This window comes from Bradysia coprophila, unplaced genomic scaffold (assembly GCF_014529535.1).
Source record: "Bradysia coprophila strain Holo2 unplaced genomic scaffold, BU_Bcop_v1 contig_151, whole genome shotgun sequence".
NCBI classification, from domain to species: domain Eukaryota; kingdom Metazoa; phylum Arthropoda; class Insecta; order Diptera; family Sciaridae; genus Bradysia; species Bradysia coprophila.
This window is the reverse complement of record NW_023503423.1, coordinates 6,381,467-6,408,829: the sequence shown is the minus strand read 5'-3', so window position 1 is coordinate 6,408,829 and position 27,363 is coordinate 6,381,467. Positions and strand designations below refer to the sequence as shown.

At 34.7% G+C, this 27,363-nt stretch overlaps 1 protein-coding gene across 5 annotated transcripts in view; it reads left to right on the top strand.

Annotated features, from left to right (window-relative positions):
* LOC119074599 (insulin-like growth factor 2 mRNA-binding protein 1) overlaps positions 1-26,562 on the top strand; it is a 73,115-nt gene extending 46,553 nt beyond the window's left edge. For 2 of the 5 annotated variants that reach the window (XM_037180846.1, XM_037180845.1), the window contains 5 exons: positions 21,570-21,743; positions 22,996-23,364; positions 23,434-24,133; positions 24,210-24,359; positions 25,156-26,562. In XM_037180846.1, the coding sequence (XP_037036741.1) occupies positions 21,570-21,743; positions 22,996-23,364; positions 23,434-24,133; positions 24,210-24,359; positions 25,156-25,293 (1,531 nt within the window). In that variant the 3' untranslated portion in view covers positions 25,294-26,562. Of the gene's footprint in view, positions 1-4,852; positions 5,527-21,569; positions 21,744-22,995; positions 23,365-23,433; positions 24,134-24,209; positions 24,360-25,155 lie in introns of those variants that run through there. The other 3 variants (XM_037180847.1, XM_037180850.1, XM_037180848.1) reach the window with 3 other exon arrangements.
* Positions 26,563-27,363: the final 801 nt, after the last annotated feature.

Genomic DNA, 27,363 nt, shown 5'->3' with positions numbered 1-27,363 from the left:
TAGCTGACTATCACCGTGATAGCTGACTATCACCGTGATAGCTGACTATCACCGTGATAGGTGACTATCACCGTGATAGGTGACTATCACCGTGATAGCTGCCTATCACCGTGATAGCTGACTATCACCGTGATAGCTGACTATCACCGTGATAGCTGACTATCACCGTGATAGCTGACTATCACCGTGATAGCTGACTATCACCGTGATAGCTGACTATCACCGTGATAGCTGACTATCACCGTGATAGCTGACTATCACCGTGATAGCTGACTATCACCGTGATAGCTGACTATCACCGTGATAGCTGACTATCACCGTGATACCTAACTATCACCGTGATAGCTGACTATCACCGTGATACCTAACTATCACCGTGATAGCTGACTGTCATGGGTGATAGATGGATATAACTAACAGACAAAATCAAATTCCATCAAAGTAATCTTTTCGATTGATTGAATTTCCAGATCCTTAATCCCACATAGTCCATCTTCGAACTTAACCTCAGGAATTCAATTCTGCGTCGATTAAAAAAATAAAATTAGTAATTGGTTGATTATTACTCAAGTTATCGTGTTTACAAGCAAAATATTGGGACAAACAATTCCGTTTTTCATAACATTTCATACAATCTTCGGAACAAACATTATAGGGTATTTTCCGGCATAAGACCCTGACTTACAGTCAAGGGAATATACTTGTCGACATGACTGGCTTGTTGCCCAAAAACAAACTTGTGAATTTACTTTTCTCACAATATTGTTACCTCATGTGTTGTTATGTAGGTGGCAAACGAAACGAATGACACTATATCGTCAATCAAATCTGGTACTTCATTATAGAAAAACACTCAGCTCATCGCCATCATTATGAGCTGTTGATAACAGAAGACCACGCTTCTAATTAAATTAACCGTTGAGCATTCAGCCATTGAGTATGTTGTACCCACACTTGTATCGAAATGGGGGCATACTTTTCCACACTTGTTTCGATATGAATGACATTTGCCTTGATTGAGTCTCAATTTTATTTTTTTAAATCATTTCGACGTTTGCAGTAATTGCAAAAATTAGGATGTTGCGCACGTTGATTTTTGTAGCACACATTCGAAATTTCGTAGATCTAGTGCTACAGAAATCGATATTTGTGCAATACGGTGCACAATATATCACCGTAATGCATTTGAGAATTTATTCACAATAGATGCCCTTACGTTGCGCCACTGAATTATGAATGCTTTACTTTGTCGAAGTTTTTTATTAATCATTTTCAAAAGTGACGAGTCAAATGATGATTTCCAAATGTATACATTGAACATGCAACGAACTATGTTTTCCCTTGAAAATAAGGAAATGAATGTCTCACACACACAAAGTACAACTGAAAATAATAAATGACTCACGGAACCAAATTTGAATCGTCAAGACATCGTCAATGAGTTGTTTCTGATGTTGTTTCGATAGTAAACTATACATTCTTTTCGTTACCATTTTTCTTTTTCTTTTGATCATTCAACTGACTTTAAATCTTCCCGAAAATAATCATTACGAACATTCATTTGACATCATTCATTCATTCATTCTCAGACCATCGGTTACGTGTATACTATGAACAACGAACGAGAGAAAAAAAAACCGTTCTTAAAACCACCTTTCGTCATCATCACTCATCGTAATTCTTTTTCTCAAAATGTACATGCTGTAGAAGTATAATGTTCAAACAATCGCAGCTGAAGTTGTAAAAAAAACTGCTCGGTTCAACACAACTAAACGGAACACTCGTTCGTAAAAGAAGTTCATTTTTATTCAAACTATTAACGAACCAACATTTTTGGCAAAACATTTTTTGAATAATTAATGAAATTTTGATTTCTTCGCAACATTCTTCTTCTTCGTTTTTTTTTATTAATTAATGTAAAATGTTGATTACCGGTTACCGTTTAGGTGCGAGTCATTATAATTGGGAAATTCACAGAATTACCGAAATGTTCGTTGATAAATGATGATGATGCGAAAAGACGTTTTTTTTTATAAAGGCAACTGTACTTCTGAATGTTGATTTTATGCGTCCGAGGGGCGTTTATCATTTTCCTTTTCTCTATAATGAATATCTAAATGACGATAGAGGACAGATCTAATTAGCGAATTGTAAGAAAAATGAAATTTCAATGATTTAGCGTCATTCCCAATTGACTGAATTTAAATCATTGAAATTTCTTTTTTCTTATCATTCGCTAAGTGGGAACGTCTGCTGTCTGCATTTAGATGTTCAAATTCTACGCTGATTCATTTATGCGTTCCACATGGTGGAATTACGCTCACACATTCAATATTAACAAGCCGTCAGAACAGTCGCTGTCCCGTACGACCCGTAAACCTATTACGTACGTGACAATAGTGCATCCGTAGCCCTAATTCGTCCGTGATCCTAATTTTTCCGAAGCCCTAATACGTCCGCAACCCTAATACATCTATAACCCGTATGTGCCCGTTACCATAATTCTTCCCACCTAGCCCAAGTCCGGCACGTGGAATTTTAATGAAAGTATTCATATTCATCTTAAGAATTACGAAAGCCCGTACCTCTCAAATAAAACAAAAATTTACGAAGTAATTTTACGAACCCAAATTCGAAACTTTTTCCATCACCATGTCCATATGCGTGATATATGTAATGCCTGAAACACCCCACACACATAACCAATTACTTATCTGTTAACAGAAACTCTCTCTGTACCATTTTCCCCAAGATACATCACTTTTACTAAAATCCAATATGGCCGCCGGTAGCCATTTTGTTAGAAGACCGGGAGTAGTTCTGACGATTTACATTCGTTTATACCTTTCTAACAAAAAAAAATCATGAAATTCGGTCAAAATTTACTCGAGATATTGGCAAAAAAGACCACGTTCACTCTACTGCCGAGTAGCCGGATATGAGCTCACTCCAAGGGATCTAGCTCACTCTCCGGTCAACCAAATTTCATAAACTTTTTTTCCCTGACTGGTACGATCAAAATCTATCTAATAAAGCAAAAATAGTCGAAATCCGTTCAAATTTGGCCGACCTGCAAGCAAAAATTGCTTCCCGCCCTGTACCTGGTTCACATCATGGCACCTAACTCACAGGCTAAAAAACAATGACAAAACTTATCTAATTTCGTACAGAAAAGCTGTGTGCGGATCAAAGCCGATTTTTAAGAGATCAATTTTCCATAGTTTGGCTAGCGTGCCGGAATTTACAAAAATTTCCGAGAATTTGCCACTATCAAATTTGGAAAGTTCTGGCGTTTCTCAGCAGATTCTGTGAAATTTTGGAAAATTTCAGGAAATGAAGAAAATTAATTTCCAAAAAATAAGCTCTGGTAGATAACAAACGATTCGTCTCATTGTATCCTTAGATCTGTAGAGTTTTTTTTGGGGTTAACCTGTCACAGATGGCAAGCATATTAACAGTTTTACTGTTTAACTATTACTTCATTTGTTTTGAACATGTTTTTTGCTATATAAGACCTCATCAGTCAGAGGTTGTCGTTAATTTTTGCTGTCGTCGTCGATAACAGATGACAGCCGTCTCTAACAGGTTAAGCACAACTTGTTTGTGTTTATTTCGACTATTATTTTATCAAACACTAAAAGCTAAACTTTGTACTAATTTTTTTTTTCTTTTTCTTTTCAGGTAAGAAGATTTGCATCTAGCGTTTTATCTATTATTTGCAAGGTGGTAAGTGATTGTTTTAATTCGATTAGTAATACAGTCTTAGATACCACTTTTCCCTTTTTCGAAATCCAAACTTTACTCTCGAAATATGCCTATGCCTATATATACCCTTCAAGCATGCCAAATTAAATACACTTCTCAATGCCACCGTTCTTCGTGTGGATAAATGAGCAAATTTCACTGTAGAGTCCTATTAACTTTTGTGTATTGTTAGACCCTTTCCGTACGACGTAAGGCTTATCCTGTGAATTATTATGTTTAGGTTAATATTACAAAACATCCCATAGATTTAGCCAAAATTTACTTGCAAAACTTTAGGAAGAACGAGGTGAAGTAGTAGATTTTTACGAACGCTTTTGTAGACTGAGCTTTTAAATATTTTTTAGTTAAGGACAGTTGGAAATTCAGTCAAAATTTTGTGACTGAATATTTTGCAATAAAGTCACCCGACGAACATTCTTTCATGTAGGCCCATTTTTTGCAATTATATGGCCTTAACATGGCTAAGAAGCCAGTTAGTAAATTGTATACTTCGTAGCATAATGATACACTGTACATAAAAGCAACCTTCTACACTGTAAAATGATCTACAGAATCAAGTTGATTCAATCAACAGATCGTTTTTGCACTTCTCAAGTTTAGATTTTCCTGATTTCCTTTACATTTTGTTTCATATTTTCCATTTCCTATACTTCCGTCTCTAATTTTCATCCGAATCCCGTATGCCTTGCAGTATTTACCGATTTTTGATCCATACTATCCGCGGATATACTCTTGTCCAACAAAAATGAACGTGCTGTTTAAAATCAGCTTTTGTTTCGTTTCTTTTTTCCACTTCAATGTAACATGTGCCAAATTACTGAATGAGTATATGCGGCTAACCTTCAAAAAAAACTGATCAACATACAAAATTTAACATTGAACCCAACACCATCGAAGCAAGAATTTAATATTCGACTCCAAAAAACCATGTTCATCGAGCTTTTAGTGCTTGATGTACTAAAATCATTTTTTTTAATAATGATCGCATCACTTTGAACGCATTTGTGTTTGTAATTTTATGCTTCCACCAATATTGTTAAAAGCAGAAATAAAAAAAAATTGCTTCGTAATGTACAAATATGCGTTTAGTACACAGTTATTCGTACAACTGAGTGAGGTCTCTCTACATATGAACGAAGTATAAAGGGAACAAAACGGACGATAGCTCTGCTGCTAGTATTTGAGCCATATAAAGTTTGAGAAGCACACACACTCGCACAGGTTTTTTAATTTTCAACTTAATTTTGCAAACAAATTTTGCTCTGAAAAGTATTGACAAGTTAGTTGGTTGTGATCGGTCATAACGTGCAAAAATATAATTCTTTTCCCTTCAAACAAAAATTTTGGAAAAAATTTTTCGTTATCCGTAAAATTGTGGTGTTTTCAGTTCGCTTTTTAATGGTACGTTAGACTGATAATGTTATTTTGTTATAATATACACTGCATCTCTGTCTACATTAAATCGTTAACAAAATTATTTTAGCTTCGGACCATTGTGTGTTTCGTAAAATAGCATTAAGAATAAATGAACAAATTAGATTGGATTTGGGCAGAACGGTGATGTATCTATTGTGTGTCCACTGTTTTATGGATTTTCGATAAGAAAATCTACGGCGTAAAATATCTATAATATAAAGTACCGTGTGTGGTTTGCTGTTGCTGCTGTTGTTGTTCTTTTTATTTTTGTCGAATACAAAATTTGGATCGCAATAAATAATAACAAACAGAAAATACATTTTCAATAAAAATGGCACGGAATCGGTAAATACTTTTTTTGGTTGTGTTTTGTTTTTTTATTATTAATTTACTAAGAAGCGACTCTGTGGCTTAGTTTTTGTTTTGTTTTAATTTTTCTTATCTGTATTATGGAAGCGAAGATTTTTTTATTTTTATTCAAAAAAAAACTAACCTTCCAGGTACTGTTTAGCATTTCGTTTTTTTTTTATTCTTTCCTTCATAATACAACATTTATGTGTACTTTGCCTACCTGTATCACAAAAATATATTTTTATATGTATAAAATACACGAGGAGGCAAAAAAATACGTATAAAAATATCGTTTTTAAAAGTTGTTTTGATTCTGTTTGGGAAGATGAAGAAGAAAGACTTGTTTGTGAATACATATTTCGTGTGAAAAAGACCGTTTTTGAATTCTTGGAATTTTAGTTGTTCTTCTTTTTATTATTTTTCAAAATAACTTTTAAGCTTAAATGGGATTGTTGGGAAGGAAATTATTTGGCGGGTTATTTCTTTCATCATTTATGTTGTTTTCTTTCGTTGAGTTCTTTTTTTACTTTTTATATTGAGGTTGAAGCACTCTCTGCCATACTCTTGTTTTGTGGCTTGTTGAGAGTTCATTTTATCACCATTTTATCACTGAGTCTATTATGTGATACCATAAATGTTTGGCGCCATTTTTCTTTCCTTCTTTGGTACAAAGTTCGAACCGTTCGACATTCAAACAAAAAAAGCATAAATCATCGATGCATCTTTTTAATCCGTTGTTCATTCTTATATAGGTTATATAAATGTGACTTTTCGAAAGTATTAGAGTCGGAACGGATGTTGCCCATGTCGCAATAATTCAGAATATAGTGTTAAGGGCGAACGATTTCTGATCAGTTTACTTCAACTAATCTCGCAGTCACACGACAATATGGGAGAAATCGTATACAGACTGAGCTCAGCTCTCAATTTATTTTATTCATACATTTTTGACAACTGAACCCTAGAACAGGAGAGCAGGAGAGAAAAATTTGTTAAATTTAAGGTTTTCGCTCTCCGACTCAGTTTTAAGTGAGATTGATTTCGGCTAACTGGCCTTGAGGGCAACGTCAAAATGACAGAAGATATAGATAGAAAATTTCCCCTTCGAAAAATTGATTGATAAATTTTTGACATTATCCTCTAGGGTCAGTTAAATTTAATGGATCTTCGCTCTACATGAGTGCTGTATAGTAGAGTGACTTCAACTGATCTCGGAGTCAAACGTCAAGCAGAGAGAAGTCGTATTAAAATTTTAACTAAGCCTAGCTCTCACTTTATTTCTAAATTCATAAAATTTTGAACCGAGATCAGTTAAATTTAACTGGTTCTCGATTTCCTTTAAACTCTATAGAGTGTTAAAAGATAGTAGAAAGTTTGACGTATCATAACTCAGTTGAATTAACTGTTTTTTTTTGCTCTTTTAACACTCGGGTTAAGTGATAGCGAAGATCAATTAAATTTTACTGGGCTTGACTATACAGTGTAAAAAACAGTGAAAAAACCAGTTAATTTGATCCCGATGGGGATTTATGTCAAAATTTGTACTCTCTTTTAACACCGTATAGCAAGGATGTTCATAATTACTACATCAATTACCAGCGCCATCTATAAACATTAAATATTCCATTAAATGCTGACGAGTTTTTGCTTCAATTTTGTTCAAATTTTATCTTTTATCAACAAAAGAAATGACTCATACGCTAACAATTTCTGAATTTCTCTAAATTTCCTGTCTGTGCAAGGGTCTTACGGCAACTGTTTCCATAGCAACAGTTACCATAAACTCAATTTCCTTCAGCCAACTCGACACTCATGATTAGCCAATAGTTATAACATGTCTTCTCTCCTCGTGTGTCACAGTAAATACTGGGGAGTCCAACTCCATCGGAAATAGAAACATTCCGTCCATCTCTAACCTACATAACCCAAATGCAACTATAATTTCAACAAATTACATTTGTACCCAACGATCGATGTATGTTTTTTTATGTTATGTGAAAATCGACGAACCTATCGAATTTCACACGTTCAGCGAACTTATTACATAGAGCAATGTCAATAACATTATTTATCACATGTTATTAGTAAAGCATCATTCACATCCGGTTTAGTCGATTATGTATTATATACACACAAATAAATCATTCACATAATTTTCGACTCTCCTCCCACCTAAAATGTTAAATTCTCCTGAAAATATGAAACGATTGCGCTATGCACAAAATACACGACGAGAGAAAGAAAAAAACAAACTATTCTTCGCTTGGCAATGAATGAAGTTCTATTCCCACAAAATGAATAATCGAAAAACAAAAAACTATCTCGTTTCACTGCATCCAAAAACCTTTAAAATCTCATTTTAAACGATTTTTTTTTTAATCTTTTTGCTCCTCTTCCTCTCCATGTAATTAAAATTCCTTCAAAAATTTTGCATAAAAAATGAGTCTTCGAAGCAAAAACAACAACAACAAAAAGTATCAAAAACACCATCGATCGTTGTGACTCTTCGTTGTGTCGTTGTTTTTCATGTTGGTTATATTTAAATAACTGCATCGAGTGCAAGCGTGTCTGTTTCGTTCCTAAAAATGATATAAGACGAGAAAACAACAACAAGTCAAAAACCAAAAACAACAAAAAAAAATGAAGAAGAAGACGAGAAGAACTACATATTTTCTCTTCGAAAAAAAAAACCGAAATAGAGTCTCGGTATGTCTGGATCATAAACAATTTCTTGAGCCACAGCGTGTTTAAAAACATCTCTACACTAAAGTCTTTTTTTTTCTTCTTCTTTGACTCGAAACCTCTAAACTAACGATGATAATTTTACAAGTAACTTTATGAATGAAAGCACTATGCCGGGAGTTCTCGTATGTTTTATTTTCATTAATGGCAATATGAGTGTGTACCACTACTTTGGACTTTATATTTTATGTAGAGAAATAAAAAAAAAAAAATTATGAATGCATAAAAGATACAAGTATCATACTAATATACGCATAATACATAGTGTGGTATAGTAACTACAATAATGGAAGAAGAAAAAAAATGGAAAAAAAAAATTCTAAATGCTATACACTTTCGTTGATACACTTTATATGGAGCTCCGGAAATCGTTCAAATTAAATTGATAACAAATGTTTTACATATATGTACGTAATATCAGTCAGATTGCGTTTATTTATGTAGTTTGGACTTATAATTCTATGTGTAAGCCGGTACGAACTATGCGGGACTATCGAGAATTTCAAATCTAACGAACACCGAATATTTGACGAATAATCCATATAGACTAGTGACGAGAAATACGTTCATCTGCTGATAGACAGGGATTTCGGTGGGCTGCCATAGTTATTTATAGCTGTTAAAGAGAACAGTAACATATGCTAACAACTTAACGATGGTGGTTTTCAGCTACTGAGCTACTAGACACAAATTTGAAAGCTTGAGATGGATTAGATGTTGATGATAGCAAGCTCCATGACAAACTACCGTTACAATTCAGCTGGTCGAAGATTATTCATACGTATAATGAACAGTTAAGTGCAGAAACGGGACGTGTCACACTAGCGAATTATAAGAGAAATGAAATTTCATTGATTATCTCCGTTTTAAATAGGTTTACGATGGTTTGATAGTTCGGAATGGAGGTAAATGAATAAAATATCATTTGTTTAGAATTCACTAAATCGACATGTCTCGGTTCAGCATTTAACTATTCAGATACGCCAATATCTTAGTTTCATCACCACATCACCCATCATCAGATCATGTTGACTTAAAGGCGGTGCCGAAATGTTGATTGATTTTTCTAAAATGTTCTTCAACTTGACTGTTCTAATTGACTTGTACCTGAGCATATAGTTACGATGCCATAATAATTTCCATTAAGAGGCACCGGTACTTAGCTAAAATTGTTTCCTACATTTGTGTGCCTCATATTTCATTTTTGATCATATTTTTCCATCAGAATCCTTTTTCAAAAATGTACGGCCGTAATTCCGACCACGAATGTGTTAGCTTTCAACAAAAAAATACATTTTCTTGTAGTCGTTTGACCAGCTCTGAGAGAAGTTCAACGAAATTTTCATAAACTGCTCACGTTTCTCAGAGCCGGTCAAACTGTCACAACCAAATCTGTTTTCTGTTAAAAGCTACCACATTAGTGGTCGGAATTGCGGTCGTACATTTTTCAAAATGGATTCTGTATGCTTTTCAGCAAGGGCTTCAGTCTGTTAATGCTTTTCCCAATTGGTCGAAAAACATAGAGAAAAAAGGAGTGTCGGGTCTCGACAACTGCCCAAATTGAGTGCCTGCACGTTTCTATTTAATATCAAAAAAATATATTCTTGAATCTTTCCATTTCATTTCAAGTTTTCATTGAACGCTTAGTGAGTGTTTTTTTTTGTGTATTATCGAAAGTGTACTTACTTTGATAGGAATAAAGTTTTTCGGTGTGCCTATATGTTATTTGTTAAGTGTTCGGTCGATCGTGGTATACAAAAATCATTTTACATATAGGCTGTTGTTAAAGGTCATTAACCGACTCATTAAGTTGTGTATATATTATACATATAGAGAGAGAATATCTTTAAATGTTATAACTGGCTTTTAACGTTTTGCTATACTGTGGAAATTGTGTCTACTATTTTCAATGTGACACAACACTTGTAATCACAATGATGTTATAACATGTCACTGCTAATCTAACGACGAAAAGTTTTCATTTCTATTCGTCTCAATCTGAAAATAACTTACATCGAGATGGTTGCCTTCGACCGCTCAGCATTTTGAATTAAAATTGTTTAGTTGATGTGACGCGGCATTAACCATTTTACTCTAAAGGTAAATGGAATGTTGAAGCTGCTCAATTTTTCCACATTTCGTTGGTTTGTTAGGAGAAAAGCCGTGTGTTGGCTCTAGCTACGCAAAAAGGCCTTATTCAAATTTTGATCTTGTTATACTGTCAAACTTGACAGGAGAACAAAAGAAAAATTTGAATTAGGCCTATTTTGATACGTGTAGTAAGAGCAACTCGGTGGCATAAATAACTATTTTTATATTGAAATATTGAATCTGCCTCTTTATTTCTTGTAACGTTGCATTCTCCATCATCATCTTTCTCCGAGTTACATACTAATTATCTCCAAATTAAATCAACTATGCCAAATTGTCATTACTCCTTACACTGACAGTAACACGTTAATATAGAATTCGTTTCGAAAATCTTTTCTTTTTTCATTAAAATTTTTCTACATTTCTCCATCAAGCCTAGCCAACACTAGTTAACTCAACCACAACAAAACACTACTCCCAATTAAACGAACTACGATTATAGGATGATCTTACACTGTAAAGTACAAATACAAAATTCATCTGATTGTCGAAAATTCCTAAAAAAAATCCTCACATATAAGTAGACCAGAACTGACTTCAAATTAAATTATTCTCGCTGTTATCAGTCGAAATGAGTGTTTGTTTTCTCCCTCCAGTTCAAAGTTCAGTTTTTAAAATTTGTATTTTTACACACCACATTCATTCATTAAAATTACAAATTTTCATTTTGTTAAAATGCATTTCGGATTTTTATCGTTTTCACATTATCCGTTTTCGTTCTGATGATTCATGGGTCTGTGGTTTTTGTTCTGAAATTCTGTTGAAAAAATACGAAGCATTGCATACACTGTGTGTAAGATGTGAATGCAATTTGTTATCACAACAAAGTGCCATACTTAAACAAATATAAGGTTGACTAGGTCAATGGGAAGATACTTTTGTATGTGTTTTGTAGCTTAGGACCAGCAATCGCCTTGTTTTTGAAGCATCCCTCGTTCAGATATTACAACATTGCTGTGGTGTCTTCTATGGACGTCTAAAACCCGAAAAAATTTGTTTTCTTAACAAACTCTTCATTTTCCTCTTAGCTGAAAATTTCATGGGCACATCAACATCCACACTTTCTCCAGATTTTAAGACCAGCCGTTCCTCCATAGTCCACGATTTTCTAATGCCTTAACATGGTGTTTTCCACTTGATCAGAAACCTTTCAAAATGGTCCTTCCGACCATTTTGCCATTGTGTCCTCGCATACAGCTTGGCAATTAATACCTTCGAATCCAGATCTGAATCATTCGTCCCGTTCACATGTGAAGGCAACAAGAGACAATTTAGGCTCTCTGTATATGGACGCAATCATCATGGTTCATCCGGTAAATGTAACACTCAACGATGAATTCCAACCTTTTACGCCTCATTTTATAAACAAAAATTCCACTTACAAATGCCCGCACCATATCTGAAACAATTTTATTTACTAACATCGAACCGACAAGTAGTTTGCTCACATAATGCGTAGCAGTGTACTCTGCTCGTTAATTTACTGTTTATGCTTACATACGGTCACCATCAATGTGGCATTCAATTCTCAAGAAAACTCTTAAAGTATTCCGAGTCAAAAAGGAACAAAACAAATTGTTAATAAGAAACTTCAATAAACTAAGAATGCAACATAATGCGCGCACCATATACATATATGTATGTATGCGAGTACGTACCATGGTGCACATTCTAGAAGTTCAATCACCGTCAGTTAATTTGTAAAATGGAATTGAAAATGAGACAGGAATTTGCAGTGTGTAAATTAGATTTTGCATTTGTTTCTCGTTGCTAAATTTACATTTGTTTGTTGCTGGCGGTGGATTTTTTGCGTTGTTTTGTTTTATCCTTACTCGGATTATTTCATTTCATTTAATGTCGAATACTTGAACTAATCATTAGGCATGATTAGGCGCTCGAGGTGGTGCTTCACTTACTTAGCCGACGTGTTAAGTATTCATAATGTGCGCTGATAGTAGAAGAAAAAAATTATTTTGAGGAGTTGGTAGTGAGAGCCGATGGAGGGAGGCTGTAGTCTAACCAGTCAAAGTCGATATTTAGTGAAATTTACGTAGTTTATGATGATTATATAATGATATAATGATGTGATTTGCTAATGTCAATAAGTAATGACAAGTTCCCGCAGAGTGGATGGAGTAAAACCGTTTTACTTACTGCACATTCAGAAAATGAGTCATTCCTTCATTGACATACGAATCTACACATCAACTGCACAAAAGAAAACTGTTATGCAACTAGCCGCGTTAATGGCTTTTTTTCTTCTGCATTATGTCTCTTTTGTCTAGATTAAAGATGCTCAATGACACCTTTGTCGAAATGCTGTAATGTTTTCGAGTTCGTATTCACCGTTGCTGACTAACTTATCAATGCATTTAGACTTGAGCTTTTCATTGAACGCAGAAATGGACATTTAAGCAAATAGTATAACATTTCGTCTAGCCGAATTATTGCATGTTTTGTCAATGTGTCGAACGTAAAATTGTGTCCCACGTTTATCATGTTTAACAAACTGTTTGGTCCACATATCAACAATTGTTGTTAAAACTTTCCGAAAACATCAACCGCAACATTGTGGTCAAAAATTAAAATTTTGCATGGCACGACACATGATGCCGCCTATTGATTCAAAACAAAATGTTGTGGTTTCAAGTGAAACAAAAAGAAATGAAAAGGAAATTAAATTAGAATCAAAGAGTAAATTCATTTGAATGGAAAGGGGGGAGAGTTTGTCGGTACGTATATGTGAGCAGCTCCAAACACATATTACCATCCAGGAATGGCAACTCTTCAACCGATCAAATAACAATGCATTTAAACGATGAACCGCGACATATCCACAATGCACTCGTACGAATTTACCAGAAACAAAATCATAAACCGCATCACACTAAAGTCAAGTTCATTCATTCATATTTTCAACGAAACAAAAAATCTGAAGTAATTTAGAGTATAAGTTGTTAAAGTAACCGCTTTGCGATTGTGAATGTTTATGTATTATACATGATGCAGTGAGTGATATTTTATATACTCAAGAAGCGTTTCGAATTGCATTTTACCATATCCATTAATTCATATATATACTAGCTTTGTGTATACCTATCGTTGATTGTGCCATTGCTTTTTTTTATTTTATTTCGCTTCATATAAATTTCTGGGAACATTTTCGAATTAGATTTATGGCAACAAAACAACCGCATTTATACAACAAAACTCTTAAACCATTGGCAACATTTTACATAAAGGCTTCGCACAACATCAAATATAAAAATATTTTTAAAAAGAAAACAAAAAACAATTCGCTCGCTCACCAGTATTATTAGTATAAGCTTCAGGGCAATCAACGAGACCCGATCGCGCTGATGATATGGTGTGGAGGTAGAGCATCTCTTACAGGTTTTTCGGTTTTAGTAAGGAGAAACTATTCGGTGTGTGGCCATGAAAGGGTTCATTATTCGGAATTACCACTTCTAAAAATGATAGGTTAGGCACTTGAACATTAAAACATAGGTCATCCCATCGGGCACAAATCGACAGCAATTAGATTTAGTCGATGCAGTGTGAGTGCATCTAGGGATATAAATAATACGTTACTGTCCCACCTAGTCCTGTCAAATTTTTCTTTGTTGATTTCGTACGTCAAAGCCAGGTCTCAAACAGCTATTTTCGAAACGTGTGATGGAAATTCCGTGGCGAAGCCAGATTTGTCTCACTTGCCAGTTGAAATAACATGAATGAGAGAAACCAGTGAAATGGAGAATAACAGCAAGGACAGCTTAAATACCTAAAGTGTCTGGTATTTACGTGTGCAGAACAGTACCTAGTTTTCTTCTATGAACTTTCGGACTTTTTTATTGCTTTGAATTAGGCAAACGCAAATATTTTTGTTGTAAGCTTTCGCACAAACGTTGAGCTTTGCTGAAATTTCGTCTACAAAATGGTGTACAATGTGTTCATCTTTAAAAAGCACAATTTTTGATTTATTAGAGTTTTAAAAGTCATCGATGTTCCCAGTCTATGATATTTTGGCACTAAATTTGAAAATCCCTCAGCGAATTCAAATTTCACGCCAAAACATCAAAGACTGGGAAGAGCTTAATTGACTGGGAACATCGATGCCTTTTAAAACTCTAATAAATCCAAAATTGTGCTTTTTAAAGATGAACACATTGTACACCATTTTTACGGCGTGCAACTCTTTTTTCGGTGTGTAGCTCATTTAGGTGCTTTTCCTAAGACCTAATTTAGGTCCTATTTTTACTCGAAAAGCTCAAAATTTCCAAAAGCTCAGCAAAGCTAGCAAATTATTGCTTACTATGACACTCTAGCCACTCAAATGAGTGTAAGGACAAAATCATGAGACCGTGTGTGCCTTATTGTTTGATGTTTATTTTACACTCCAACCAAAATAAAAACAATTTAAAAACTTTTGATGACAACTCATCGCCGCCGCCGCCATAACGATCACCGTATAAATGTTGCATAGCTATGAAAATGGCTTTGAAAATATGTGGTGCGTGTATACAATGCTATGCTAAGGATGTGTCTTTTAACGGCATGTTTGGGTTTGCATGGCACCAGTGAATCGTATATAAAGAAACCCAATATTCCAAAACAAAAATTATAAAAGCGCCAAGTTTACCTTCACTTCGATCAATGATCCTGCTCGGCAGTGGAAGAAAAATGTTGCTTGTTTTTTTCATCATCATCATCAGCGCATATATGTGCGCCCATATTCACTCATAAAGTTAACTGGCGTTTTGTTTTCTTAATTTTTTTTTCTTCTTCTTCATTTTTATATTTTGGTATTGTGAGTGTTGAGTGCAGTTAGCAGATTTACGCATACGAAGACAGCACACCAAAAGAAAAAAAAACGAAGCTTTTTCTATAAACACACAGACTTCAGAGAAATTGTCCATGGGAAAAGAGCATGGTTTGGTATTTGGTGCGCAATCGCGCAATGATATATTTGTGGTGATGATTCACTGTCGAAGAATGGTCAATGTTATTTTGTTACACGAGTGGAAACTATACAAGAAGAGGAATTATTCAAAAGTTAATGTCCGCTTTTGGGAAAGAAATCAGAAGAACACACATACTGAAAATTATGCTCAACACAATTTATATTTACAGCCGTAAAAAGTTATGTAAATAACAGAGCATTTCGTGTGGCTTTTTCAGATTTGATTTTTTTTTTATTCTGTTAAAACATTATGTGCTCGGCATCAGATACCCGAGATATACCGTAAAGAGTAACTTTTTATTTAACAACAACAACAACAACAAAACGTATTTACGATAGATATGGAATTTGGAGAATGTTGTCTGGAGTTAGCCATAATTTGAAAAGTGGTACAGGTTGCGACCAAACAAACATTTTTGTTTTATACAAATATGGTAAACGATGCAACATTTTTACTTTGGTTGAAAAATGTTAAGATGTTTATTAGCCCGCATATACACGATCTTCTCATTTCGTTTCACAATAGTTTACTCATAATGTTCACAAATTAACCAGACAGCAAGTATAGTTGACGATGTCAATGTTTTGGACTGATTAAAACGTTCGATCAATCTGTATGAAATAGAGGATGCATCAAGCTGGATTATGAGTGACTGTCGGTTGAATAGTGTGGGCGGTTTACTAGTAGAAATATGGTTTGGTTAGAATTTTATGGTTATATAATGTGAGGCTATTCATCGAGATCGGTATTACAAAAGTGGGTTTTGGTGTTTCGAATCACCACCGGTTGGGAAAATTTCCTGACAAAACTTTAGACCGACAGTTACGCCGATTTTTCTATTGTACCTATTCCAATATTCACCACAGGCTGAACAATGGAAAACGCAGCGCAATTGTCGGTTTCAGCAATTCATAATTGACATTGTGTCTTCAAACTCAGTAGCAAAACAGTCACACAACGAGTGATTCGTTAACATGAACAAAATCTGTCGACTGTACCTTGTATTCAGCGACTGGTTCAGCTTAATTTTATCAGTAAGAGTGTTTTAGCTGTGCTGTTTATGCCTCATTATTCACATGCATTCAATTGCTTGCTTCTTTATTCGCTGGTGTTTCAGTAACAGCACATTATGTCCGTGCTTCCAAATTTGTATTTTGACAAGTGGGGAGGCTAATCCGATGAGAAAGGCTGTATTTCCACTCGTCAACAAAAAAGAAATTGGTAGAACAGTGATTTACGTGATTCAGCAATGTTATGCATATTAATCCGCTCACCCACAATCCACTTTTATGTCTTGGGTCCCATTATGGTTAGCGTTTGGAGTAAACCAAGAGTTCACATGCATATCAGTTCCACGGTTTGAAACCTTCATCATACCATTGCTTTAACCCATGCGAAAATCATTGTTTTTCTCCGACTTCTGTTTTTATGCGCTTTAACACCTTCACGGGGGTAACTCTACTGTACATCTCAGTCGATCGTCCAAAAAACCAAATTGGTGTAAAAATGCAAATTAAAAAAAAAATCTTTGTCTGGTCTGGTGTGCCTGTTCATTCAATTTTTTTGAGTTTTCGACTAGTCAGGTATGTCGGGCAATTTCACTTTGCATTCGTCATCAGACTCCAATACCTATATTTTCGCACAGATTTGGGTTTTCTACGAAGTGTGACAATCTCAGCTGAGATATACTCTGGACTACCCTAGGGTCCTCCTACCACTCAAAAATATAAGTCGTAGAATGAATGCTCGAATGGATGTGCACGTGGACTGCCATTCTCCAAATTACGACAAAATCATTTAATCAAATATTTTCATGAAGTTCTTACGGACCAGGTCATTCTGATCGCTGAACGAAATTAAATGTGTTTATCGAACACAGGTGGCTTAACTTATCTATTTGGAGGGAACTCCCTTATAAATTTTGTGTTGAATTCTTTTCTTTTACCTAAAACAAATAACTAAAAAGTAATATCGATCGTATTGACACGACACCGGCTTACCGCACGACTAAGATAACTCATTCAAATTTCTGGTTCCCGTTCATTTCTAGTATTAATCATTTTCCATGCCATCATGTAATGTGGTAATCTACTGTTGAACTAGATGCCACTCCCAATGTATTCGAATAAATACGCGAAGGGAATATTATCTCTACATAACATATTTTCTCAAAAATGTCTAAATTCCGACTGAAAAATGGTATGTTGATAACATATCTCGTCTCTCTATCGTAACCAACCATGTAGAACAGTTTCTTGCGATCTCTTGTGGCAACAAAATCAAAAATAAAAAATCGTTTGCAAGCGAAAAATTAACGGAAACATTATTTACACAATTATGGACACAAGAGTAATTGCAGAACTGTTGACCACATGTTTTATGATTTATCGCTTCACAGAAATGAAATGCAATTTTTCTTGGAACTTTCGCTTTTCCCTCGTTAATCAATTCTTTCAATTGTTGGCATTATCAAGTTCAATAATGATGTTTTTGATGCATTAATTCATATGTCGCACGACTGATCACGATTCCATCCACTGCTGATGTACACAAATATAATTACTCTATGCTGTGAATTTCCATTTTCTCATAGAATTTGGATTACCATTGAAATTAAAATCGCATAGATTTGACGTGTCTCAGCGATGTGAGTGCGCTTTTCACGTTCGCTTCATAATAAATTCCCATTTAAATACATTTAAAACTATCATTTTGACGATTGGGAAAACCAAGGTAAATGTAGTGAGGAGGTAATGCCATTCAGACGCGCGGTCTAGCACATAAGTTCGATGCCAATGACATCTTTTTTTGAAATGGTTGACTACGATTTACTAGTATTTCACAAAAATATTTTCAGTTGTGATATACAGATGGCTCGACTTTCTATTCCATTTTTTGCTTTCAACGAAGGAATGAGATGGAGTTTCAATCGAACTTTCGTGCCACCGCACATCTGATTCGGTTATATTTGGCATTACCTCTTCACAATATTTACCTTGGGGAAAACCGCCATCGCCTTCGTGCCATGTACTCCCCATTCTTCAAAATGAATTTTTGGAAGCACGGTACTTATTGCGACTTAATTATAAATGAAGTGATTGGGGCTCAAGTGGCGCTTGTCTGATGTGTGAACCTGGGCTCTGGAAAGTGTTCGAGGCGGGCGGGTCATTCATTACATCAATTTCATGACTTTGCGAAGGTCTTAGCTTGTAAATTACCATTAGACAAGTCGGTAGTAAAGTAAAAAATTACGATCATGTGTGATTTATTGAACTCGGCTTCGCCTCTGATTAACAAAAATTCACTCGTAACCTTGGCCTTTCACTTTATCTCCCTAGTTATCTAATTGTTATTTTCCTAACGCATGCTAAAATGCTTTTTTAGCAAATGAGAGGTTTCCAGCTCGAGCCGGGGGCGAATTGAATTTGCTAAAAAAGTCTTTTAGATAAGTTAGGAACAACGTTTTTCCTAAACGACGTAGTAAATAAGCAACGAGGTCATGATATTTCAACACTAAGTACTGTTGAAACATCGCGTGTTTCCCACGTAGTTTAAGAAAAACGTTGTTTCTCACTTTGCTACAAGACTTTTTTTTATCGAATTCGACTTGCTATTAGCCTAATAAACACCTTGGGCCAAGTCACTTTGGCTAGGGTGTGAGAGTTGTATCCATTGCTGAAGCATGTTAAAGAATTCTTATTTGTTAGAGAGAAGGCTGTTATAGACGTTCCTACGTAGTTATCATGATATTTGATGAAATGAAGTCTCAGTCCCTATTTTTATGCAAAACCAATTTAGCAAAAAAGATTCGAACCGACAAAGTACTCAACCTTCAATATTTCCCTGTTTAATCGTTTCACTTGTGATGATTGAATTATCAATAGACCAATATATTCCTAGTTTAATGGTGTTACAGTATGTTTTTGTATACGAGGCATAAGAAAATGTGAACGGATTAATTTTCCACTCCATAATGATGTTGTTACTTTCAATGAACAGGTATGTTGTTGTGAGTTAATAACATAAACTCTGTGTTGGTTCGCAAAAATTGCAAGGAAATTAATATTAAATTTCCATTTGTATTGTTTACACAAACGTCTTCCATAAAATTGAGTTCACACGATAAAGTTTTATTTGCTTACAACATACTTCCATACTCTTCATGGGTAGTAAGTGACATTTTTTTTTTGATTATTTTCTTTTTCTTTCAACATATTTCATCGGCTCTTGGGTTCTTGGATTATATACTTGTGCTTATTATACGATACGTATAGTTTATACAGTTTTGATCGTGTTATACATGTGTTGTATCGGTATAAAAACAACCATATTTATGTAGAAACATTAAGCATAAACATAAAACGTAGAACTAATAAAATCGCGAATCATTTGATAAGGTTTTATTGTTTGTTCGAATTTTTATTGCTTAGTAGCAAATTTTATCTTAGAAAAAAATATATTTTTTGAACCTTTCGCTAGGCATAGCCAGCATAGGTGGGAAAGCTTTTTTGTCATACAGTTTTTATCGAGGATTCGGTGAAAGACTGCAGATTTAGGCTTGTTTTCGCTTTAGATAGTCGAATTCAACGTCGAGTCAGTCACAAAGTTCACAGATAAATTACGTATTGGCTGCAGCCTTGAAACCTACGACTGTTTACATTTCCCTTGAATAATGTGGTGTTCTGTTGACTGCCTTCTATATTTGTCGTTGTCTTAGAAAGAAAATGCTGATCTCACCTGCGTCTCTTTGGTCTCTTTGCTTAACGTATATGTTTTGTTCGATCAAATTTGGTTAGTTCGTCTTGAATAGTTAAATGCAGAAACGGGTGTCTCATTAGCGAATACTAAGAAAAATGAATTTCCAATGATTTGGCTTCGCTTCAAGTAGGCAGACGTTTTTGTTAAATATTTTAAAACAAAAAACGTCGTAATTACGACCTGGATGCGGAGCCAAATTAATGAAATTTCATTTTTGTTATAATTCGCTAATGAATGAGACTTGTAACTTGTAATAGTCATAGTCACATGCGTCAAAAACGGTATTTTTCATGTTTCAAGTACCGTTTTTTCACTCCCACTGCATGTACATAGCTCATTGAACTCGGCTTCGTATCGGATCAACAAAATTCACACGGAAACTGGATTTTTCAACCCTTGTTACGTGCAAACAACTGATGATTGAAGTCACACTTATAAACTTCAAGTTCGGTTTCCGTACATACCATTTAAATGACAGGTTGAATTTACTGTCTTACACATGGATATAAGTGAAATGTTAATTCTTTGTAACCTTAGTTACAATTTTTGTTGACCGGGCACATTATTCAGTATAAACTGATATGAGAAGATTATGCGGAAGATAAAGCGCTGACAAAACAATTCGAAATTTAAACTGCTCGTTACAGACAGCGAACAAATAAATTCTGCTCCAGTTAGTTGATCTCTCCTGAGATCAAGCAACCGAAGACTATACCAATGGTCGGAAATCATTGTTTGTTTTGCCTTGTTGGCGCTTTATTTATTTTGTTTAGCATAAATGCGACCAGACGAATTTTGTTTAGTATTTTGAAACAAAAATAAACTTTTAGGGGTCCATGATCCATATGGGTGACCAATTTCGGAAAATTATCAAAATGGGTTGGAAGACAAGAAACTCGTTTGTTAGTTTAGTAGAATTGAAACAAAAATAAATTTTCTATTGCATTGGTAATTATTCTAGATTTAGTGTTTGTAGATACATTGCACTGTAATTAGTAAACTTAATATTTCGTTTGTGTGTGGTAATGATATCAAAGTACACAAGTAAATCACTTGCTGAGTTGTGAATTGAGTTGAAAAAAATATTTACAAAGAGGAGAAAGGGCGACCCGACTTCTATTAATTAATTTAAAATAAATCCAACGATTTCTGCCCTAAAAATTTAATCATGTCCCTGTTGTGTCATTAGTGTCATTACTCTATCGTCCCAAATTAATATGAACTTTCTCTACCTCTACTCAAATCCCTTTTAATCGCTTTTAAATTTTAAGTATAGAAACGAGGCTGAAGTAATAAGATTTTGTTCGATTTGATAATCCCAATCCCTCCCATTTTTTGTTTTGTTAAAAGTTAAGAATTGTTTTTTAATTGAAAAAATCAATCAATTTGTTTTTAAACATTTTTTTTCATTTTCATTGTTCACAGCCCTCCTTCAACAAAAATCGTTATTAGCGGTATACCGTTGCACGCTCATTTCGATGACATCGAACCACTCTTAAAACCATATGGCACAGTGGAAAATTGTGATGCCGTTTCTAGTAAAGATCCAAACACTCAAACAATTCACATAACATTTGAAACTCACGAGCAAGCTCAACGGTACTAAAAGCCATTTTTTTTGTTTGTTTTGTTTAGTATAAGTAGAAAAGGATTGAAAGTGCACCTAAATATAAATCAAAAACTAAAATTTAAATTCAAAAAATTTAAAAAAATTTTAATTTTAGAAGAAACAAAATTATTTTTAATTTATGAGCGTATGGAGTGGACGCAACGTTGTGATCTCCGTACTGAGCGGATTCACGCAGCGTTGCAATCCCATATCTTTAAAAGTATTATTGCTAAACAGTCAAACTGTGATGGCATCTTATGTATAAGATCGCAATCACGCTGTTCTCAGCACCTGTTCGTTTAAGTCCTTCTAACAGACGAGTTTTTTGATATTGTCTTTCGAGTAACCATATACCAAAGAAGACGATTTCTGATTACGAAAGACGCAAAAGAAACTTGACACAAAGTGATAGCCAAATTTAAATTGACATTTTTCGGCAAGTTTTTTTTTACAATTAACTGAGCCAGGAAATAGGTAACTGAAAAATTGTGAATATGATCGTTCAGATTCACTTTGTACACTTTTGGATGTTTTTCCACTCAAAATAGAAGGGACTTCCGTTCAGCTCACTCACCGACTCGGTGTGATAAGAAAGTACATGAGCCCAATTTGTGTGGTTTTTGTATCTTGCAGAGTAGGCGCGTGAATTGCTTCCACACGGCATATTGATTTTCACGAATATTTTGTGACTTGCATGATAAATCAAATATCGAAGCATTGAGATGAGAATGATATATGTTAGAGAACTTGTAAGGCAATTTTGCGTTGTTCACACGTATGCTTCAAACGGGATCACAATGTGTTTTCGGCCTAATTATTACGGAAGTTTCTTATTGTAAAATATCAAAATTTGAACAAATCGATTTGCATACTTCATTATGACCTAAGCATAAATTGTTGTCTGCCTGGATGAACAAATGAAACCAAACACTTAACATTTTCGATTAAAATTGACGTACAAAAAGGTTAAAAAATGGGCTAGTGGAATAATGCCAATTTAGCACCTGTTTCTAATAACTTACGTTTTCTAAGCGAATTCTCTCAATTCGGTTGCTATTTCCAATGGCCAAAGAGAGATGTCAGAGAAACGTAAAAGAATTGCTTAGATACGAAAGTGAGATTTTTTACGCGTGCAAAACAGTAGAGAAAGCTTGGCATCTCTTCTTTCCTATTTTGCCTCAATGTACTCTAATGGCCTTATGCATTTTTCACTAACAAAAATTTCGTTTTCTCCATTAACAGAGCTGCTGCTGGTTTAAATGGTGTGGACTTTAAGGGCAGCAAATTACACGTTGAATCACTAGACAAATCGCGTCGAAACAATCGCACTCGTGTTCAATACGCTGGTATGCCGGGTCCAGGCCGACAAACCGACTTTCCGCTAAGACTGCTGGTGCAGAGTGATATGGTCGGTGCGATTATCGGTCGGCAGGGTAGTACAATACGTCAAATAACACAGCAGAGTCGAGCTCGTGTAGATGTTCATCGAAAAGACAATGTTGGATCGTTGGAAAAGGCAATAACAATTTATGGTAATCCGGAGAATTGTACAAACGCATGCAAGCGGATATTAGAGGTTATGCAACAAGAAGCTAACAACACCAATAAAGGGTAAGCTTTAGTTTGACTCAGGTAATCTGCAGCAGGATGTAATCGTCTCGTTTCTTCTCTGATCTCCAGGGAAATTTGTTTAAAAATTTTGGCCCACAACAATTTGATAGGACGAATTATTGGGAAAAATGGTAACACCATCAAGCGCATCATGCAAGAAACCGAAACCAAAATTACCGTCAGCTCAATCAATGATATCAACAGTTTCAATTTGGAACGCATTATCACTGTCAAAGGGGCCATCGACAGTATGTCGAAGGCTGAAAGTCAAATCAGTTCGAAATTGCGACAAAGTTACGAAAATGATCTACAAGCTATGGCACCGCAAAGTATAATGTTCCCTGGCTTACATCCTATGGCAATGATGTCAACAGCCGGCAACGGAATGGGCTTTCCCAATCGTGGTGTGTATCCTGGACCTGGCTATCCAATGTATCAACCGCCTGCCGGTTTGCCACCGGGTGCTGGCGATATTCAGGAAACAACCTTCTTGTACATACCCAATAATGCAGTCGGTGCTATTATTGGTACGAAAGGATCGCATATTCGTAATATTATTCGTTTTTCGGGTGCATCGGTCAAGATTGCGCCGCTAGAAGCGGACAAGCCAATTGAACAGCAAACGGAGCGTAAGGTTACGATAGTGGGCAGTCCTGAGGCGCAGTGGAAAGCACAGTACCTGATTTTTGAGAAAATGCGCGAAGAGGGTTTCGTTCAAGGAACAGACGACGTACGACTAACCGTTGAGATTTTAGTCGCCAGTTCGCAGGTAATTGGCTGTGGCCTTCTTCAATTTTTATTGAAATGTGACATTGAAACTGACATTTTTTTTTCGGAAATAAAAGGTCGGACGAATCATTGGCAAAGGAGGTCAAAACGTTCGAGAATTGCAACGAGTCACAGGTAGCATAATTAAGTTGCCTGAACACGGCACTGCACCGCCAGTTGATGAAGAGACAACTGTTCATATTATTGGGCCATTCTTTAGTGTGCAGGTAAGACAAAATTTTTACGCTCGCTGTTGTTCAATTCATGGATTGTGACCGGGATTTATTCAATTATCATTTTCGATTGACTCGTTTTATTATCTCAATGAGTTAGTCAAAAATTGAAATATAGTCGATGATCAGCAGAACTTTCTGATTTTAAATCGAACCATTTGGTGCCGCGGAATCCACGCAACCCACGGTACGGAGTTTGTGGTGGAGAATTATTTAAAGTTGCGATTTATGGGTCGGTTGTGATATTGTGATAGCATTTGTAGAAAAAAAAATTGGTGCTATAGGTGCAAAGGAACCAGCGGATATCGTTGAAGTTTAGACATCACAACTGTTCCACGATGATGTACATTCATGCAAAGACGTTTATCATCATTTAATCGTTGTGAGCGCTCGTTGAGATCGTTTTCAAAAATTTTGTTTAGTGTGGTTAATAGCAGAAATGTCCCTCTATCGGTGTGTATTTCTCATGACCCCAAAGAGAACGACCTCACATAAATCGTAATTTCTATACTTCAACGAGTCTCCACCATCTCCACTTGCCAATTTTTTGTGCCATTGCTCTCAGAATCCCAACCGCTACAGATTACAACCCTTTACTACGTAGCCTGGGTGGCATGCGTTCCATTGCAACAAATGGTGTCGTTAAAAATTTTAAAAATTTTGTGGAGTCGTATTCTGTGATGATTAATCCGAGGATTAAATAAACTCCGTTCAATCGCACTATTAATTTGATAACTGTGATTGAAAGTCCAAATCAAAACTGACAAAATATCTCCTTCCATCCATTCAGTCCGCCCAACGAAGAATTCGCGCCATGATGCTGTCAACGAATCCACCTCCAGTAACAAAGAAAACCAGTCAAAAATCGAGTAACAGCAAAGAATTATCGCCTGGTCATCCACAACAATCGTCATCCAGTTCTCAATAAAGTATGTTACAACCACAAATTAACTAAAAAAAACAACTTTATCCCCCGAAAATACAACCGCCAACAACAACAACAACAACAGAATCCAATACAAAAAAAAATATTTGCAAAACTAATATCCCATGAAATTCTAGCCATTCGAACCATTCACGGAAAACCAAAAGAAAAATCCCTTCGCATTTGTTCGTTTAAAATGTTTAAAATTGAGCAACTTAAATTGGAACACGGATGAACCAGATCACTCATTCGACAGTTCTGTGTCATATATTGAGTTAATTCGTCATTTTGATTAAAAAAATATTATTTTTTTTTAGATTTCCTTGGATAATTATCCCTGTGCATGAATAGATATATTTTATAGAACATATCCTCTCCCCCTGTAAAATTTTTGTTTTCTCCATGTCCATTTAAAGTATAATTAGATTCCGCGAAAGCTTTTTTTTTTTAAATAAAACAAAGAGAAAATATTTATGATGAACACAAAGTAAATAAAACAAAAAGTTCTTGAAAATAAAAATGATTAAAAGTATAAAATGTAAAAGTAGTAGTTACATTCCCATGTAAATATTATGTCGTTCTCTAATAATTAAATAGAAAAACAAAGAAATGCAAAAAGATTAAAAAACAAAATAAATAAACAGAATCGGACGGAAGGATTTAAATGAAAAACAAAACAAAAAGTTTAATGAAAAGAATGATAAAAGCGCTCGCTAAATTTAGATAAAAAAAATAGAATTAAAGTTAAAAATAAACAAAACAAAATAATTGAAAAATACACTGCAGAAAAGAAGAAAAAAACAAACAAATATTTTGTAAATAAGAATAAAGAAAAGAATGGAAATAGCATGAATAATTATGTCCTATAACCTTAGTTTATTGATCAGCAAGAGATAGAGAAGACGGAAAGAAAAAACGTTTTTTTTTCTTCTTTAAATTGGATCGATTGTTATTGCATAGCCACACATTTACAATTTGAATTCAAGTTAATCAAATTTATTCATTTAAATGGAGAAGAAGTAAAGTACTAAATCAACAAAAAAAAATCTTTTTCGGCGGAGCTTTTATTTTCCTTTTCCAAAATTCACACATCAAGATTTCGTACCCAATACTCTTGGGGTCAATTACACCCATTACAACCAATATTTCTTCTCGATTTTTGTTTATTATTAATTTAAAAAGAAAAGTATTGTCATGAGTTGCCTTAGATTATTATAATATAATAAATGAGCGAAAGATTATAATACGGTGCTGAAGCTGAAGTTATAATAAAACAAAGATACAAAGAATTAAAAATGAAAAATAATTTTTGATTTTTTGGTTTTTCTTAATTTTTTTTTCTATTTTTTAGTTTGTTGAAATTTGTATAAATTTGTATAAAATTACAACAATGTAACCAAATATTTGCCTTATTTTTCAAATCAGTGAATGAGAAAAGTGAACACACTCCCTTTGTTTGAAGATTTTTTAATGGAAAGAAAAAAAAAACATTTGGAGAAAATGTTTATTCTTCAGTTAAAACAAACAATATTATTAAACAGACAAACCAACCACACTCGAAGCTTATTTCAATTTTTAAAATTTTTAACGTTCAATTCAGAAATAGTGAAAAAAAAATATTTTTTTTTTGTTTTAAACATTCAAATTATAAACTTTGGCATGCAAAATAAAAATCTAACGCAAATTGTTATACAAATAAAATGAAAAAGGAAAAAGGAAGAAAATCTCAGAGTTCAACATACAAAATTGAAAACAAAACGAATGAAAATCTCAAGCGTTTCTGATCGTTGGAGAAATATGACCGAAATGCTTCAACATGAGTTTAATGACCAAATCCCGAAACAAAACAAGAAAATAAAATCAAAAAAAAATTTACAGATGACGTCTGATGACAGATGATGTAAAACAAACTCTTACGATTTTATGGCAGAGAAATGATAACGGCAGCTCACGCTCCGACCCTCACAGAAACGATATCAATTCTCTGGGGATGGCATTAGAAACGTCAGCGACGCTAGTGAGATCTCGACAAGAGAGAAACATTTAATAAATTCAGGCTATTCATGGAGAAGG